Raw genomic sequence first — 19,786 nt, 5'->3', positions numbered from 1 at the left:
TTGCTGTTGATTCTGGTTTAATCTCCATTCTCATTCTCCTCGATCTGAGTGCGGCCTTTGACACCATTTCTCATCCCATCCTCCTTAATAGACTCTCTTCCTTAGGCATCACTCACACCCCCCTCCGCTGGTTTCAATCTTACCTTACTGGCCACACTCAGTTCATCCAGTTAAAATCCTTTTCCTCAAAACCCTTCCCAGTCAAGTCAGTCGTACCCCAGGGCTCTGTCCTGGGGCCCCTCCTCTTTATAGTCTATCTCCTCCCTATCGGCAACATCTTCCGCAAATTCAATATCCAGCTCCACTGCTTCGTGGATGACACCCAGCTCTACATTTCCAGTAAACCCAACTCAACTCTCCCACCATCCTCCCTTACACTCTGCCTCTCTGAAATCAAATCATGGTTCACCTCTAATTTCCTCAAACTCAACGGCAATAAAACTGAACTTCTTCTTGTTGGTACCAAATCCACCATCTCCAAATCTGACAGCTTTTCCTTAACTATTGACAGCGCCACAGTCTCCCCCTCCCCTCAGGTCAAGAGTCTGGGTGTCATCCTCGACAGCTCACTTTCTTTTCAAGCTCACATTAATAACATAATTCGGTCAGCATTCTTCCATCTACGTTCCATAAACCGTCTCCGCCCCTCCCTTACCCCTCACACGGCCGCCATTCTGGTCCACAGCCTCGTCACCTCCTGTCTTGGTTATCACAATTCACTTCTTTATGGTCTCCCCAACAAACTCCATAAATTGCAACTGGTCCAGAATTCAGCAGCCCGTATTATCACCAGAACCCCTTCCTTTCACCACATCACCCCGGTTCTCCAGCAGCTTCACTGGCTCCCAGTTAAATTCAGGTCCATATTCAAGATTGTCCTCCATACCTTCAAAGCAATCCATAACCTCTCTCCTCCATATATCTCAGACCTTATAAGTACTATAACCCCCTCCCATTCTCTCAGATCTTCTTCTTCCATCCATCTTGCTGTTCCTTCTGCCCGTCTCGCTACCATGGGGAGCAGAGCTTTCAGCCACTCTGCTCCCCGTCTCTGGAACTCGCTCCCCCCAGACATCAGGAACATCGACAGTTTCACCCTTTTCAAAACCAGACTCAAAACACACATGTTTAAATCTGCCTACGACCTCTGATTGTATTGAACTGTTTCTCTCTCTGTTTTTTCTTCTTTGCGTTTTATTGTGGTTTTATTGCTGTTTTAATGTATTTTCTGAGCGTATTTTCTGTCAAGTGACCTTGGGTGTTCTGAAAGGTGCTTTTAAATAAAATGTATTATTATTATTATTATTATTATTATTATTATTATTATCTCTTCCCCCAGCATAGCTGCTACTTTTCACATGAGCAGATTTATTTTGGTTCAATGCTGCTTCTCTTACCCTGGAAGAAGGATGTGAACCTGGATGAACTCTAGGCCGTTTTTCTTCTTGTTTGGCTTGATGACGTCAGTTTGGTGAGACGAGACGTTGGAGTCCTTTCCGTGTTTTCAAACCAAAACCTAAAATAACTTTTGCCATCTGTTCAAAATAAGATGCTTTCTTGGCATCAAAATGTGTCGTTAAAATTCACGGCCATAATTTGATAAATCAATGGCACATATCGAACAGCGTCAGAAATGAACTTTTATCTGCGTAAAGACTCCCATTCACTGTTTTGACAGTAGGGGACCCATGGTCTGGAAGTAGATGGGCGTGACTCCCAAAAGCGGCTCGCCTACCCTTATTTCCTGGAATCTGATTGTGTGTCGCATGTTTTCTTCCTGAGGTTTGAGGTTTAGAAGTTACTCTGTTGGGTTGCTTCCAGGGAAGGTGGTTTCCGCCAGGCCTGCAGAACCACAACAAATCGTTAGGACACAATGCAGTTGGGTGAGCTCCTGAATGTGGTCTTCTAGTTCGCTCCCCAAAAAATCCAACGTAGAAAAGAAAATTCCCTTCATACTGGAACCATGTTTCTGTAATAAATGCATTTTAACCCTCCCACATTGTTATTGGGGTCAGATGGACCTCTGGTGTATATTTATAGTTTATTTTCTTTTTTTAAGGGGTGCATCACTTCACCCCTGCCAAGGCAAATGCTTCAAACCCTGCTTAACCACCCCCTGTCCTGGCGGGGTCACCTGATAGGAAAGTGGAAGGGTTAAAGGTGTGGAACACTGAAATTTGAACAGATTATTTCTGATTCTAACGGGTCATTCTGAGTGTTTCATGCAGGCTGAACATGAAAATAGTCTCCTACACCTATCCCCTGCATTAGCTTCTGATAGAAAACCGACGGTGAAACTCTAGGATTAGAAAATCCTGACAGATCTATGTCACCCTGTCACTAACGTTCATGGACTCACCCATCTGGACTCACGACGGGGAAGGCTGTTGTTGGTTTAGCGTCCAGGAAACAGCAGAGAACGTTTCTGCTTGTCGAAGCTAACATTAGCATTAGCAACTCCACCACACAGCAGAACTCCTCCAGGCTTGTGTTATTTGTGGAGATAAAACGTCAGCGTTGCAGAGAACACAAAGTCAACACATAGAGTTGTGTTGCTGTTAGCCAATCAGAGGAGAGATGTCCACATATCAGGAAGTTAGACCCCTGCTGTGTTAAGCTCTCCTCCGCTAGTTCCTGAAACAAGCACATCTGGGCATTTTTTTACCCAGAGCCACTTGAAAGGCATTCAGTACCACAAACCACTGCAAATGTATTGATTCAACGAGTGTCCCACACCTTTGAGATTTATTTTTAAAATCAGAAAAACAGGTAAACATTCATTATTTCTTTTATTTATAAGTGAATGTTTTCTTTAAAATAACTGTTCCTTTAGCGCTGCAGGCCCCGATCATGGCCGACTCTATGGTTACTTGTGTTGCAAACATCTGGAGGAAAACAAAGCATTTAAAAAAAATCTATCGAACATTTCAAACTCTACAACGAAGGACGCCAACGGAAACTTGTTCTCATGCAGCTCACGAGACCATCGGTGGTGAAGTATGACTGACCCACCTGCACAGCCAGATCACCAGCGTGAGGGAGAGGGCGGTGAGGAGAAGACAGACGTACATCATGTGTCTCAGCCTCCTGATGTCAGGTAGGTGCAGCTCTTTATTCTGAGTCATCACGAAGGTGTTGTGTTCCAGGTGTTGGTGAAGAAACCTAAACTAGCGGTGTCCTGCAGACCCTCTGCTGTGGATGGTGAGGATCTAAGGGATCCTTTGTGAAGCCTACAGAGATACATCCAGCTGATTATTACTGTTCATAATCAGATTTATTCACTGTCATGAACACAAACTTTTCATCTTTTCCTGGATCGGTTAAAGTCACGGTATCCGATCACCCCACCAAGCAAACGAGTCTCAGGTGAGTTTCAAACAAACGGAGAGTAAATATAACAAAATAAATGATAAACGTCGCATGAATCCAGGAAGGAATATCTCAAAATGAAAAGGGAATTTCTGCTGTAAAAACTTTTTTGACTTATTGTTTAATTATTCATTTATTAATGGATTGATTGGCTTTTTCATTTGTTCAGCTGTGTGATGTGTTTTATTTATTCTTTAGTGTTGATATGTTTAGTGAAAATGACCGTGATTGTGTTATTAAAAATATGAATGCATTATTGTAAATAATTTAAGTTAAACACACACTGAAATTACCAAGACGCTTGGAGATTTATTATTTAGTTTATTTTTAATTGTTTCTATAAGTAAAACAGCTGCAAAGCTTTCAAACAACTTATTTTTTATTCTAGTAGCCAGTCTGATTTCATTTTATTTAGTTGCCTTTGGTGAATATACACACATTAAAGGATTACATTTCTCTATATTCTGATTTTATTATTTTAAATTTTCACATTTTGTCATGTATTTTTTTCCAGTTTAGCCCATTTTCCTATGTTAGCTACGTCCCGTAAGGTTTTTCTTTCTTTTTGGATCCTCATCTAGATGCTAAGGTTAGCGACTCTGATTTTACAGGTTCATTTCTCTTTGTCTTCCAGGGAATTTTGATCCCCTTTGTGAGGAAAACTTTGAAGAGCAGCAACGTTTCTCCATCATGCTGTTCATCAAATAACCAGGAGATGGAGCCAAATCCAAGAGAAAACTCAACTATTTAAAAATGAAACCGCAAACTTCAAATGTCTTTTTAACCGAACTGACTGAATTAGTCACCACTAAGATTTTCCAACATAATTTTTATTTGTCCCTCATTAGTTCATAAATCTTTTCAGACAACAGATCAAATTGATTCTATGATATTATAGATTTTCAACTTCAACCAGTTTTGTTTACAACACAAATAAAACCTTGAGACTGAAGCAAACATCACACAAAAAAAGAGACGCTGACACGTTTGTGCACAAAGCAGACGGGTTCACAAACGTGTAACCGCCAGGTCTTCATCCTCATCCGTATAATTTAATCTCTCTGCAGATTTCGTTAATAATTCACCCAAAAAATTAACAATTAATATTTGACTGTCCAGCAATCACGATGTAAAATAAACACAATCCTTCAGCAGTCGTAAAACATTCATTGGTGTCACGTTTCCGCTGAGTTTAAAGCTGCTAAAGATCTAATTTACTCTGAAAGGATTAGGCACTCTAGCATTATGTTGCCTTTCTAATCTCAGTAGCCGTACATACCTGCTATATTTGTATAATCTGGTGTGCCAGAGCCACTTGGGTACAAAAAGCATTCAGGAAAGATCCCGGGACAGAGCTCTGAGGAAACTGAAGAAAACCAGAGAAACACAAAGGGCCAGCCTGTAAAGCTGCTTGTAGTCTGACCTTGGCACGCATAACTTACATGTTTATTTTTCGACAAGGCTGCACACACAGATGCACTAATTCTGAAAGATTGTGAGTCTAAATTTCGGATTAGATGTTCTCTCTGCTGGAGTAGAGTCAGGAGGGCCGTGAGGGTTCTCCTCCCGTTACACCTCCTCGCCTCAGCTGTCCGAACAACTCACAGAAAAATGAATTCGGGATCGGCTGATGTCCAGCCAACACTGAAATGAATAAATGATCTTTTTGGGAAACAGAACGAGGCAGAGCTCTCAGAACAAGAGTGAGTTAACCCCGATGGTAGAAGTGCATATCTTCTTCTTGACCTTTAAAATGCTCAAATACCAGACTAATCTTCCCATATCACACACACACACACACACACACACACACACACACACACACACACACACACACACACACACACACACACACACACACAGGCACTTACAAACTCACACACACACCCTCACCCCGCACCCCACCCCACCCTGACACACACACACGCACACACACACACACACACACACACACACACAGGCACTTATAAACTCACATACCCCCCACCCCACCCTGACACACACACAGGCACTCCCAAAAACATCCAGACACATGCACACACACACACACACACACACACACACACACACACACACACACACACAGGCACTTACAAACTCACATACCCCCCACCCCACCCCCACCCTGACACACACCAGGCACTCCCAAACACATCCAGACACACGCACACGCACGCACACACACACACACACACACACACACACAGGCACACGCATGCCCGCACACATGTATACACACATGCACATACCACATACGTATGGGTGTGCACACACAAACGTACGCACACACACACAGCAGAAACACACATTTTAAGTATAATTTGTGCTGTTTCCAGGTAAAAAGCCACTCCGTCTCAGCTTTCTGTCGACTGCTGGTATAAGGCGTGTGCTGTAGTCCAACAGTCGACCGTCATAAATCAGCCTCTCCGGATTGGGGTTGACTTCTGCTCGAGATCTGCAGAGACACATAAAGACTCTTCAGCCTGTCCAGACGGGAATGTTTCAGGCCTTCCGGATGGACTGTCATTAACACCGACTGCGGTTCACGTGCTCAACCTGTCTGGATGTCTGCGCCCGCAGGAGCACCACATGATTAGGATTTTGACACAATACCTTCAAAAAAATGCACGTAGAAATAACGTGAACTATCACACACTGTAACCCGACATCCCTGTCGTTATTATGTAATAATACAAAAGCTGGAGAAGATAATGCAGGTTTTATTTTTTAACTGTAGCAGATGCACCTCACTTTTCCACATCTCACTTCCTGTCTGGCTCTAGCAATTTATTTGACTTAAGGACAATATGAATGTGGCGTCCAGAAAAATAGATTTCATTCAGAAACTTTCCAGAGCTTCGCATCCAGATCTGCACCTGTGTGAATGCTCTGATTGGATTCAATGACTTTTGAGCACAGAAATCAAATAAACCACCGCTTGTTTCAGATTTGGGTGGCCGTTCCTCCCAACCACAGCTCTGTAGGTCGCACTGTTGTTGCCCTCAAGAGCCGTGAAGCCCCCCCCCCCCCCCCCCCATGTTACATAAACACTTGAAAATGAACAATAACTGTCATTAAAGTTCAAAGAAACCAACCCACTTGATGTGGTACATGCGAGCCACGTTCCTGTCGACCCAGGCGCAGCCTTTTATGGATTGCAACACCCCGTGGACGGTCAGCCTGAACACAGCTCGGGGGTCTACGATGATCTTGAAGTTGTTGAACGTGGTGGTTGATGGCTCTCGGTACAGGTGAGTCAGGATGTTCACACCTGAAATGTTCTTCCACTGGTCCTGTCGGGGCAGAGTCTGGCTCATTGGAGGAGGCAGCTCAAACTCAATGGGAAACCAGTTGTTCTCAAACTGGTAACACTTGTCAGCACCGAGAGTCTTCTCCAACAGAGGCAACAACTCCAACCATCTGTAGAAAGACAGCCAGGCAGAGTGGAAAGAAGAGAGGAAGGGTTCTGGCTGGGTTTGTGGGCTCATTTTGGGCATGTATCCATCAAAGTCACATTTTGCAGTAAATACATTGAGATGCTAGCTGTTAGCATGAGGCCTTACTCCCTGCTAGGTTATTGTTTGTACAGGCTCGGCGCGTGACTAGAACGACGTGCAAAGCTATCACTTTGCTTTGGCTACTGCTGTCTAGATTTCAGACTGCTGCATCAAAGGTGCATAAAGGAACATTATCAGAGGTCCTTCCTGTCATGGTCTGCGTCTGTGTCTCCCCTCATGTGTCTCCTTGTGTTCTCCATCCCTCTCTAGGTTCTCCTTTTGTGTCCTTGTCTGCGTCTTCCTCATGTGTCTCCTGGTGTTCTCCAGTTTTCCCCAGCTCTTCAGCCCTCTAGGTTTCCCTCCTCAGGTATCCCCCTCCCAGGTCCTGTGCTCCCGTGGCCCCCTTTAGTCACGCCCCTGTAGTTTTTCTTTCTGTAGTGTTTTTTTTTTTCCTTTAGTTTCAGCTTCCCCCTTAGAATATTAGTTATGTTTGCTGCCCTTCTGGTCTTTGGGTTTTTCTCTTAGGTCATTTTCCTTTAGCTACAGCTGTTCATGTTATTAGTCTCTCTAGTGTGTTTTTCCCATCGGTGTTTGAGGTTTTTCTCCCCCTTAGATTATTAGTCCTGCTCTTCTTGTCTTTAGGTTTTATTCTTAGGTCATGTTAGTTTCCTCCCTGATTAGTAACTCAGTTCATCTGCTCTCTCTCTCCCCACACACCTGCAGTTCATCTCCCTCTCATCCTCCCCAGTGTATAAAACCCTGTCTGTGTCTCAGTAATTTGTCGCTCCATTGTTTGGTGTCAGCGTTGTTTTGTGCATCGTCATTAGGTCTCTAGGTTTTTGTGCTCTTTGAATGAGCTTTTTGTCTCCAGGGTTTCAGGACATTAGTTTTTGACTTCCTGCCCTTTTGGAACATTTTTGTTTTCCTTCCTAATAAAGGAATGTTTTCACTTACATCCGCTCCTGCCTCATGTCGTGCTGGGTGTCTGCATATTGGGTCCAAACCTCCTCCAGGCTCACATTGTGACACTTCCCAGCAGCTGTACTCTATAATCACCCCCTGCTCCCAACAAATCCAGTAAACAATGTTTGTACTCCTGCAGCTTTTTGTGATTTGCACAATTTCTGTCGTCATTCTATGTGCACTCATTCATATCTCATCTGTACAGTTTTCCATTCATGTTCTCACTCACTGGAAATAAAGGTGCTGCAATTTAAGATGATTTGTTTTCCAAATGAAGGAATGCAGCTTTAAAACTGCAAGGTCAAACCGAAAATCAAACACATCTCCTCTCTTTGCGTTCGTCTATTTAAAACCTGGATCTAACTGCTGAAGTGTCTGTTCTGCCTTCATTAGTTTCCAGAGGAGCGGTTCGTCACTAAATCAAGCGAATCAGCTGTGTTCACCATCTAAAACATGCAGAAAGCGTAGAAGCAGACCCCACACCTCCCTCCACCTGCAGGGAGTGGCCCAGCAACTCTCAAGTTGCAAGTGTAGTGTTCTGGCCGCAGAGGGCAGTGGGATCTGAGTGACATTTCATTAATCCTGTAAAGGACAACCTGGTTCAAGAAAAGTGTTTAAAAATATGAAAAAGCTGCAAAGTATAATTTTAAAGTATTTTTTGCTTTTATTTTACTCTGCAGCCTTTTCTTTCTGTTTAATATTTTGTTGCCATCGTTGTTAATTGTGTTGCTCTGACAGCACTGAGGGACAAGAGATTTCCTGTTCTTCTGTTTTCAGTTACGCTGCAGGAAATTACACCATAAACCACGCATCCTGTTACATTGTGTCTAAGATCTCATCTCTACGAACGTTTTCAGCCAACTGTGACAAAACTGAACAAAGTCACTTTACTGTAGAAACAAAAAAAGCCTACCTGTCGACAGACTGAGGCAGGATGAGCTCGTCCACATCGTGCAGAGCCACGTATCTGGACCGGTACCTGTATCTGTACAGGAAGTCATTGAGAGCAGCAATCTGACCGAAGTAGTGGAGGTCACCAGGGCTTTTGTTGGGGTCCGCTTTTCGAGATACGGTCAGATACTTTGATAGAGACCAAGGGATCACCTCAACTAAACCTGATGAGACAGAAGAAGAGCAAGACTCAAACTGCTTTAGCATGTTGTTCTGAAGCAGCCAGTCTTGTGGTGTGATGAAGGATCCTTCCTGTTAGCAAAAATGTTTAAATGAAATCTGTCCGTGCTTCTAGATGGTAGCAGTGATGATCTAACCAAAGCGTATTTATCATGCCATTCATGTGACCAGACTTGTAGACCCAGCAAACACATGTACCCTTACAAAGGCCTTTGTGTGTGTGTGTGTGTGTGTGTGTGTGTGTGTGTGTGTGTGTGTGTGTGTGTGTGTGTGTGTGTGTGTGTGTGTGTGTGTGTGTGTGTGTGTGTGTGTGTGTGTGTGTGTGTGTGTGTGTGTGTGTGTTGCTCAACAACAGCTTTGAAGTCAGGAACTCCCATCCCAAGACCTGAACTTTGAGGGGCCTCCTGGATGAGAGGGGAAACATCTCCAAACAACAATTAGAGTCGGCTTTATTTTTGTGCAGGTTTTTCAATAACTGAGAAATATTGGACATTTTCCCATTTATTTGTTGGAATGTTATCCTATCATGTGACTAGGCCAGTTTAAATTTTAAATTGTAAAGAAAAAAGAAATTTAAAGGGGCAATGTGTAGTTTCATCGTTAATCTCTGGAAATGTTGTTGAAAATGAATGAAATAATGCTGAGTTGGCTGTTTCACAACATATAACGATAAAAATCAGGTCTGAAATACATGGGAGCAGGTCTAAGTCCCTGGGCGACGCCATATTAGATACCCTGTGTCCTTCTACGGGAGCCCATGAGGACAAAATGCATTTACCAATTTGTAACAAGTGGTTACTAAACTTTCACCATTCATAAACGTTCTTGTTTTACACATTTACCTCTTTACTCATTGCCACTGATGAAAGAGAGTCTGATGTGCTTGTTATTTTGCTGAAGTTTGCACACTCCAGGCCTTTTTGACCCTAATGGGCATCTGTTGGTAAGGTCTTACTCCAACACAAAAATACAGCTTACTTGAAACAATTCAGATATCTACTGCCCCCTATCACCAGGGGAAAATATACACTGTCCCTTTAAACAAATAAATTGATTTAGGCAAAATTAGATTTAAAGGTCTTGTTCCCATAGAAACCGTGTAAAACTTTTTTTGAAATACGATCAGTGGCTCAGAGCTGCTTATACATGCTAAGAGTGGAAATATCCTTCAACCCCCATCATCGTCGATAGTTGCAGAATGGAAATAGATGAGTAAATGGTTGAGTCACAAAAAGCCAGACTCCTCTATGTCACAGGGAAAATTACTATTCATGACCCCGCCCACTTTGGCTTTGGACCACCCACAGAACAGAATTGTGGATGTGGATATTATGTGGAGACAGTTTGAAGCTAGCAGAAGCTAACTGTAAAGGCAGCAACTTTTTTTCAAGGTTTCACCACAAGATGGCACTGTGACTTTGTGAATGCCCTAGAAAGTTTATTTAACATGTTTATTTAAAGTATTATTTTTCATGTTTTCAATACATTTTGTAGCATTTACAGGTGCACAGAATTAATCATTTTGATATTTGAGTAATTTTGAATTGGTTTATTTGATAAGGTGTGTTTAAGAGCGCTGTGACGTCACTTCCTGTCTCTCGTAGCTTCGGAGATTTTATTGATGCGAACGGACAAATTTGTGCCAATTAAGAACATTTGAGAAGAAAGTTAAGTGTTTTCAAGTCTACCGGCTTGTCTACTAGCAGGCCAAAGTGGTATGTTTATTTTTTATTTATAAACTCTATATGTTGGCAAACTTAAGGCAACTAACTTGTTAATTTGTACATGATTTATGCTTTTTCAGTAGTTCTACGGTGTTCATGTGGTGTAAAGTTAAAGAAGATGCAAGGCCGCGTTAAACATCAGTAAAAGAAACGCTCGCGTCTCTCGTGTTTGTGAACAAGCCGGCACACTAGCCAGTAGCATCTCCACAACTTGGGAGCAGAAGAGTCACATTGTTGTTAGCCAATCAGATGTGAGTGATTTGCATATCATGAATATTGATGAGGAAAATCATAATCCCTGCCTTTACCGCTCCCAATTCCTCCTACTTCTTCCCGCCTGAAAAGGAGCCCCGGAGCCTTTTTTTCCATAGAAAGCAACTCAAGGCATTCATTCATACTAGAGACCACACCTAGTCTAGTACAAGATCAGTGAACAAGACCTGTAGGGTTTTTTAACTCCAAAAATTAAAGAGAGTTAGGGTTGTGACTCTCTGCTTCATGTGACCACATGAATATTTAGTTCATCTGTAGCATGTTGGAGCCACTTTAGTGTCTGCTATTGGTGATTAGCTGTGGCAGCCCTCAGGTTGACTCCAAGATAATCAGTTTAAACATTCATCCAACGGAGCCTTTCTAAGGACTTCCTGTTTTCTGCCTTCAGACAACCTCCTCTAAAAGCTGAAGAAGGAGACGCTCGTGTCACCCATTAAAATATTCCACCCCTTTATTTCCGTTTCAGTAATGGTTAACAGTTAGATCTGGGTGGAGTTCATGTGCACACAGAGATTAGCCACCGTACTCAACCGTTTTCTGTGTAGGAGTCCAGAACACGTTGGACATCAGCGCTGCAGCTGGTCTTGTACAACACAACTCGGTTCACTCCCAGCAGCTGAAGCATCTCCAGACTCTGCACCAGCTGCAAAACAATATGATTCATTCTACATGCCTAAAAGATGCTCCTGTTGACAATGTCTCATTTACACATCTGCTAAATGATAACACAGAAAACATTATAATTGCTGTGTTTAATCGTTTATTCTTCATTTCCAGTAAATAGATGTATTTGAAAAGTTTAATTTAATCTTTAGAAACGAACTGAACCTTCTACTGTGTGTTTGTACTGTCTGAGGCCCTGTCCACACGTAGCCGGGGATCTGCCAAAACGTAGATATTTTTCTACGTTTTGGCCTGTCATCCACATGAAAACGGAGTTTTTTCACACGAAAACGGATCTTTTTAAAAACTCCGGCCAAAGTGAAGATCTGCATTTTCTTCGTTTTGGGTGTCTGCGTGTGGACGGACAAAACCGGAGTTTTAAGGTCCGCAACGTCACTTTCCGCGACAAAAAAAATGCTGACATCACGTGTGCGACCTGTGTTTACACTAGCCGACAGCATGGACGCCCTCAGAGCTGCGCTCGCTTTATCAAGTGTCCAAGCGCTTTTTGCTTGTTTGTTTTTGCAAGCGGAATTACTGCTCCTTGCGGAAGACCACAGACGAAGGACGAGGTTAGGAACGGGGGAAGTACTGCCGCCTACAGGTCTGGCATGTCCTTAACAACGTATTTATCCGGGTACGTGTGGACAGAGTTTTTTTAAACGAGGTGGTGTGGATGCAAGTTTTTGGAGGGGCGGATATTCGTTTAAAAACCCCGGCTACGTGTGGACTAGGCCTGAGTTTCTTTGCTGTAGGCTGGAGGAGGTCAACGTTGGTCACGGATGGGTCTCGTCTTTGCTTTAATAATGATGTGGTGCTCTTCAAACTAGGACCATCAGCAATTGTTTGGGGGGTTCGTAGCGTAGGGGGAAGCAGCTGTCATGAGGACCAGCTCCTCAAAATATCCACCCATCATTCTTGACGGGGTTAGCGTAGGCTATCAACTCCGGGTCTGGGAAGAGGGCCTACCTCATGTAGAGGACTTGAATGTTTTGGGATCTCATTCACAGGAGAGAGGAAAAGAGCGAGAAGGAGATTTACAGGTGAATCGGGGCTGGACTGGTCTGCAATGGTGAACAGGGGGTTAGTACCGCTCCTCCAGTGGGACCACAAAACTATTTTTGACCAATCTCACATCCAGGAGGAACCCAGATTACGAGGGGGGGGGGGGGGTCTTCAAAAGAAGAACCTGGGACTGGCCTAGGACACTTTTCTCTCCAGGCTGGAATGGATCAAGGCCCAACTGGAGGAGCTGGTGGAGGTGGCTGGGGACAGGATGGTCGAGAACGGACTAAAACTAACCAGGTTATAGGAAAGCAAATTCGCAAAGATCAAGTATTCTAAATTCTTAAAGAGACAATGTGTAGTTTTTACCATTAATTTCTGGAAATATCCATCAAAATGTTGTTAAAAATGAATGAAACGATGCTCAGTTGTTGAAAAATATTGGCAGCTTCATAACATCTAACCATAAAAATCAGGTCTAGAATACACAAGAGCAGGTCTAAGGGTGTTTCTCAATGTCAAGGCGCCTGGCCTTGCGAGGCGATGTCTTGCGAGGCCAGGCGCCTTGCTTAAGAGGACACGGTCCTTCCTTGGTCAAAGAAAACACTTTCACGGTGGTCACGTAACGTCACGTGACACGGGAGATAACGTTATATTTTATACGTATTAGTTTCAATATAAATATATAACAAGCCTTTTACTTTGTAAATTGTGTATATGTTCATTTAACTAAAAATATAAGTGGGTTACTACCAGTTAGCCACCAAAGCGGCAGCTACTAAGCAACTAACCAACTATAGATAACTTCTTTGGATAAAAAAAACATGTTAAATTAGTTGATTTACTTTTAAACTTGAAATTAACCCACGAAGTAGCTGCCGGCTTCTGATCCGCCGTCCTTTTGAAAATACCGCGGTGTATTCTGGGTAATTTTTGACCAAGGCTAGGCAACAAGACACCTGCGTGTATCCTCGCTCAGCTAGCTAAACGGCTAACAAACGGAGAGCACACGCCTCGGTAGAACATGAACATTGGAACACGTCTTGGCGGCTCCTGATGACGTATCTCCTAGGCAACCAGGGCGGGGCCAAGACATCAAGTCAAGGTTCCTCAGCATTGAGAAACACCCTAAGTCTCTAGGCAACGCCATATTAGATGCCATGTTTCCTTCTACGGAAGTCCATGAGGACAAAATGCATTAACTGATTTGCAACAAACGTTAACAAAACCTTCATCATTCTTAAATGTTGTTGTTTTACACATTTACCTCTTCACTTGTTGCCAGTGATGAAAGAGAGTATGATGTGCTTGTTATTTAGCTAAAGTTTGCACTCCTCAGGGCTTTTTGACCCTAATAGGCATCTGTTGGTAAGGTCTTACTCCAACACAAAAATACTGTTTACTTGCAACGATTTAGGCATCTACTGCCCCCTATCGCCAGGAAAAATACACACTGTCACTTTAATAAAGCTTTGCCAACATTTGTTTGTTGTGTCATTCTAATAAAGACAAAACGCGGCGTTACCTGCAGGACGTTGGTGAACTCGTACATGGTGGTGAAACAGACGGTGAATTTGTACTGAAAAGTGTCCGTCTCTGTCTTCTGGTTCTGGATCTCCAGAAATTCTAGGTCAAGATGATCCAGTTCTAATGGAACAAAGAACATGTTAGAAATCAGTTGAAATCACACTTCCGGGTTCTGATACAGTCCTGTTTGTGTCAGCCCTTCTCTACAGATTAGCACTTCAGTACCTTCAGGTTTGGATCCAGCTGAGGTGAGACTGATATTAGTTGGCGTCTCACAGCCCGGAGGAAGGGGACACATGATGTCAGCCGTCCCATAGGGAAAGCCAAAGTGATCTTTATGGAAGTCGATGACGCCATCGGAGATGAGCAGCTTCCCCTGACAGAGAAGATGGCAGCGAAACGCCGCCTTCTCGCTCCGCAGCGCTACAGAAATCACACGCACCTGGTGCAAGGCAGGAGAGTCAATAGTTACAAAAATGAAACGTGTCTAATAAAAGAGTGAATTTAAAGCAAAGCAGACGTTTGTTAAAATTGTAGCCCTGATTACTGAAGACAACAAAGAGGTTGTCTGTTTGCAGCGTAAATCACTGAATTACAAAGATAATTTAGTTAGTTTAGGCAAAACAAACAAGAAACAAAATACTTTCTTAGCTTTTTTAATGGATCAGGGCATTAGGGGTTTTAATAAAATGGAAGATAATCATTATGTAAACAGATGAGATCCATCTTCTATCGTTTTTTATGTCTCTTCTCGGTTTTTTATTGCAAATACTGATTTTTAGAATGCGAGTTCCTCTATTTTAACTTACTTCCTTTTTATTGGTCTGGTGCTCCAGATAAGCAGATATCAGCAGTGTTTTTGTGCCTCTGACCCTCACAAGAGATGCTGGTTCTCCTTGCAGAACTGCAGGAGTTAAACAAGCTAAATCCATCAAATGTGATTTTTAAATACCTTACAGCGAGCATGTCCTGGTAGTCGGGAGCATTTCCACAGGTTAATAAAGGTTTGTTGTGTGGAGCAGCTGTAAGCAGACCTGTATGTTGGACTTGTTCCGACGGTCCTGGCTCTCGTGTGGTTCCTTCGGAAGAGGGCAGGTTTATAGAAAGTGGATTCAGGTTCTGATAAGGCCTACAGGAACAAAAAACAGTCAGGTTCAATAAATGACCTGCAGTTATGCAGCACCTTTCTGAGTCAGATGACTCCAAAGCCCAACTTTGAGTCAAGATGATGCCAGGCGTGTTTTCATCTTCTTTAACCAACGTGTCCCATTCACCTACATGGAGGGCTTAAAACTGTACCTGATAAACCTGCTTTGGCAGTGAAGGGTCTTGAGATGATCCCCAGAAATCAAATAAATCGAAAACGATCTTCCATTGCCATATTTCTAACCAACCCCCCACCCCCATCTTTTTTGTCCAGCTGGCTTCCTGTTGTTTATGTTTATGTTTATGTATTTAGCAGACGCTTTTGTCCACAGCGACTTACAAGTGATAATCGGCATGTTGCCCTTGAGGCTAACAACAACAATAACAACAGCAACAACTTGACATCAACCATGGAGAGGAGGGAACAAGGAGTGGACAGTAGAGAGGGGGGACGGGTGCAGGGAGGGTGCTAGTTTAGAAGATGCTCTCTGAAGAGCAGGGTCTTCAGGAGTTTCTTGAAGATTGAAAAGGAAGCTGCTGTTCTGGTAGTGCTTGGTAGGTCATTCCACATTTGTGGAACGATGCATGAGAAGAGTCTGGATTGTCCTGAGCGTGGTGTAGGCACCGCTAGCCGACGATCCTGTGATGACCGGAGCGGCCGGGCCGAGACGTAAGCCTTTGCAAGAGGATTCAGGTAGATGGGAGCCGTACCATCTCAGACTTTGTATGCTAGCGTTAGCTATTTGAATTTGATGCGTGCTGCTAGCGGTAGCCAGTGGAGCTCAATGAACAGAGGGGTGACGTGTGCTCTTTTAGGCTGATTGAAGACCAGACGCGCCGCTGCGTTCTGGACCATTTGAAGAGGTCTCACAGTACAGCCTGGAAGACCAGTTAGAAGGGCGTTGCAGTAATCGAGGCGGGAGATGACAGTAGATTGCACCAGGAGCTGGGTGGCATGTTGTGTTAGGTATGGTCTGATCTTTCATATGTTCTACAGCACAAAGCGGCATGAACGAGCAACAGAGGCAACGTGATCTTTAAAGGTCAGGTGTTCACCAATCACAACACCCAGATTTCGAACTGCCTTTGAAGGAGCCAGAGATAGGAAGTCATTTTGGATTGAGATATTGTGCTGTATGGATGGTTTTGCTGGGATGACAAGTAGTTCAGTTTTAGAGAGGTTGAGTTGGAGATGGTGGGATTTCATCCTTTTTGATATGTCAGAGAGACAGTTTGATATTCGTGCAGAGTCCGGTGGAAATGACAGATAGAGCTGGGTGTCGTCTGCATAGCAGTGGTAGGAGAAGTCATGTGATCGAATGATCTCACCCAGTGAGGCGGTGTATATGGCAAAGAGAAGAGGTCCTAGTACAGAGACCTGGGGGACTCCTGTTGTCCTTATATGGGCGGACACTCTCTTGTTTATGTTCTCCAGAGACAAAACAGGCTCGGGTATTTAGTGTCTGCTCCACTTCACACGCTGAACCCATGAAGCTGCATCCATAATCATATTCATAAATACGATAAAAAACACACTCATTTTATTATAAACAATTTCCTGCAGTGGAAGTCTGTTTGTGGTGATGTGCTCACTCATGACATGACTACATGTAATTATAGTTTACCTGCATCTAAGTTTACAGGTTGGGAGAAGACACAAAAAAATTGGCAAAACAAAAGTCTGACTGTGGGTTCCTTCCACCATTTAAAGTTTTTATGAGCTGAACGCAAAAAAGAGCGAGACTCTCGCTAGCAGGAAGTTTTTCAATACTCGCAAAACCCTCTCATTAACAAACAAACAAACAAACAAACGGGAGATTAAACCATCCCAGGCCTGAATTACTACAATTTTGTAGTAATTTTGAGTGTTTACTTACTAACCACGAACTAAATAAATAAATCAATAAAAAGCTGAAGCTAGATGAGCAAACATGGCAACATAAAACTAAATATGAGTCGTATGTGTAAATACGTTTCTGGCATTTGTGGTCAGACTTTAGAAAACATATAAAAGCTGTTTATTTGTTTATTTATTACGTTTCTAGAATAAGTTAATATTTGCACAGCTACTTTGTGCTGACTAAAGTAAAAATGTGTTTGAAATGGAAAACTATAGAAGGAAGTTCTGTGGAAATTTCCTCTCCAACACTCGAGCGTGTGCTCTCACACACACACACACACACACACACACACACACACACGCACCGGAAACAGAACGGGAGTGTGTCAGCGAACCTTTTGAAGTTTTGACATGAATATAACCGAACGTGCAGACAGATGGGTATTGATATTGTTTGTTTTTCAATATTCACACAAACATCTCAACTGCATTAATAAATAAATAAACAAACAAATAATTAAATAAACATTTTCTAAACCTTTTCTACCCACACACACACAACCTATTTCCATCACCACAAACACACATTTTGATTTTGAGTGAATATCAGAGACATTCTTCCTGATGAATAACTTATTATTTGTCTATAATCAATTCAATTCAATTCAATTCAAAAATACTTTATTAATCCCAGAGGGAAATTGATTATCAGACGTAATCAGACTGCTCCGCTCTTTTTTCCTTTGACGCTTCGCACAATTTGAACCCAACCTTTACATCCGTGACAGAAAGTGGATCACCTGCACCCACCTGTGTATGTGATGGTACACCAGCAGCAGCAGCAGCAGCAGCAGGAGGATGAAAAAGTTCATCCGCAGTTTCATCTTCTGCTGTGAACACAGCTCCAGGAAGTGTCCTGAAAATCCCAGACCAGGGTTGTTGTTGTTGTTGTTTTTGGGTCACGTTTATTCTGTTTCTTTCTTTGCCCTACGTCTTCCCCACAGACACCAGCGTGTATGATCTCCCCTCTAGTCGCTGTCCTGAGAACCTGGATGGCCCACCTGGAGCTTCTGATATTCCTGCCGAGATGCTGCACTCATCATGCAAGCGTTGCTATAAATACGCATAAATGCTATAACTACGCTGTCTTTTATTTGGAATGGTCTTCACTGATACTCATACTAAAGTCTCCTGAGGACGGTTTGGAGGAGCGAAAGGGGCATGGCCAAGTCCAAAACGCAGACAATCATTTCTATGGAGTCACGTGACGGCCTGTGTTGCTAAAACTGCAAAATACGGAAAATGATTCTGAGTGAAAAAAAAATCTCACACGCACACACACACACACACACACACACACACACACACACACACACTCACACTCACACACACAAGCTAAAGGTCACCACAGTAAAGCTGCTTCACAGCAGATGTCCAGCAGGTGTCAGTGCTCCCTAATGAGCTGTCACCCTTGAAGGAAACTCACTAATACTAAAAATCAATGCTGAGGAAGAAGTTTTTTTTTCTTGACGCAATTTGTTTGAGTTATTTGTTTGAATGCTAGTGATCCTGTTTCTCTTTATTCTTCTCATTATTCTGCTTCTGCTTTTTGAATCTTTTCGGCTATTTCAACAATTTCACATCAAAACGTTCAGCTTCTTTCCGGGCATTGCTTTTGGCATTGAAATCTTTAATATTTTTTGAGTTATTCAGCTTTTTCTGTGAAAAATGTCCCATTGAAATGAATGGGATTGGTCAGTTTTCAGCAAAATCATGTTAAAGGGTTCCCTTTAACGTAGAGACTTCATTCGAAGTTTATCAAATTCACAAGACTTTATTATTTAACACAATAAAGGAGCTTTTTGATATGGTTTATGGTTTTTCTAAAATCGCAGGTAGAAGTTGAGATCCGACTTCAAATTTTCAGAAAAATTTACAAAAATTATAATGGGAAGAGATAGGAGCGATGACCCTCTCTTGCTCCATTTTAGGCCCTCTCCTGAGAGAACCGTAGTTCCTATCAAAACGAGACTTGCACCGGATGAGAGCCGACTGATTTACCTCCGTTTTCAGGTATAATTTGTGAAGCTACTCCAAAAAATGTGGTCAGCGTGTTCATTTTTCTGAGAATGTTTGAGATTATTGTTTCTGTCTCCATACTGTGCAAGTCATGTGACCTTCAGTGAAGCCCAGGATTCTTTCAAAGATGAACATCGTAGAGTTGTCGCATATGACCACGTCTTTGGTAGTACATTAATGATTATCTCAAAAACAGTACGTTTGTCGGCTTCGAAGAGATGTCTTCGGTTTTGCTGTAGGTATTACGGGTTTTGTGCTACAAGCATCAGAAGGAGGAGAGATCCAGATTTTGTCTTCTTCATTGTGAAGAAACAGAGATTTTCAATTCTGAGTGAGATGTACCGATCCTCTCTGGTACTTAAATATTTCTCTTTAGTCCTGTCCTCTTTTCTACAACAGATGCTTTTGTCTTTAAAATCCTGTCTTAGGCGTTTTTTTAGCTTATCATCTCGGATGTTACACGTCCAACACCTTTTCTACCTTCTTGAAGCGCCACCTCACCGTGATGGGGGAGTTGGGGCGAGGTAACCGGGCTTTAACCCAGGGGCTCTGTGGACCCGGCTGCAGGA

General features: G+C 42.8%; 2 protein-coding genes across 4 annotated transcripts in view; both read right to left on the bottom strand.

Moving 5' to 3' along the window:
• The window catches only part of LOC107379849 (uncharacterized), a 17,111-nt gene extending 11,324 nt beyond the window's left edge, over positions 1 to 5,787 (bottom strand). For 2 of the 3 annotated variants that reach the window (XM_054743360.2, XM_054743361.2), the window contains exons 1-3: positions 4,649 to 5,256; positions 3,013 to 3,230; positions 1,736 to 1,842 (exon numbers count right to left, since the gene is read on the bottom strand). In XM_054743360.2, coding sequence (XP_054599335.2) covers positions 1,736 to 1,842; positions 3,013 to 3,125 — 220 coding nt within the window. In that variant the 5' untranslated portion in view covers positions 3,126 to 3,230; positions 4,649 to 5,256. Of the gene's footprint in view, positions 1 to 1,735; positions 1,843 to 3,012; positions 3,231 to 4,648; positions 5,257 to 5,676 lie in introns of those variants that run through there. The other variant, XM_070543680.1, reaches the window with a different exon arrangement.
• Positions 5,480 to 18,404, bottom strand: LOC107379850 (uncharacterized). Its single transcript, XM_015950799.3, has 9 exons — positions 17,949 to 18,404; positions 15,187 to 15,281; positions 14,962 to 15,056; positions 14,378 to 14,594; positions 14,151 to 14,272; positions 11,489 to 11,600; positions 8,743 to 8,944; positions 6,469 to 6,789; positions 5,480 to 5,824 (listed from the first exon to the last, which is right to left on the bottom strand). The coding sequence occupies exons 1-9, from the start codon at positions 18,020 to 18,022 to the stop codon at positions 5,680 to 5,682; spliced, it is 1,383 nt and encodes a 460-aa protein (XP_015806285.3). The 5' UTR covers positions 18,023 to 18,404; the 3' UTR covers positions 5,480 to 5,679.
• Between the last annotated feature and the right edge of the window lie 1,382 nt (positions 18,405 to 19,786).

Source organism: Nothobranchius furzeri, chromosome 13, assembly GCF_043380555.1.
Source record: "Nothobranchius furzeri strain GRZ-AD chromosome 13, NfurGRZ-RIMD1, whole genome shotgun sequence".
Lineage (NCBI taxonomy): Eukaryota > Metazoa > Chordata > Actinopteri > Cyprinodontiformes > Nothobranchiidae > Nothobranchius > Nothobranchius furzeri.
This window is presented reverse-complemented; position numbering and strand designations above follow the sequence as displayed.

What these genes read in the sequence shown, in the direction of transcription:
- LOC107379850 (XM_015950799.3), bottom strand. Translation starts at nt 18,022, where the DNA reads ATGAAACTGCGGATGAACTTTTTCATCCTCCTGCTGCTGCTGCTGCTG. An exon ending in GTGTACCATCACATACACAG is followed by an intron (nt 15,282 to 17,948) that starts GTGGGTGCAGGT and finishes TTGTTCCTGTAG; the next exon opens with GCCTTATCAGAACCTGAATC. An exon ending in AGTTCACCAACGTCCTGCAG is followed by an intron (nt 11,601 to 14,150) that starts GTAACGCCGCGT and finishes ATTGTTTTGCAG; the next exon opens with CTGGTGCAGAGTCTGGAGAT.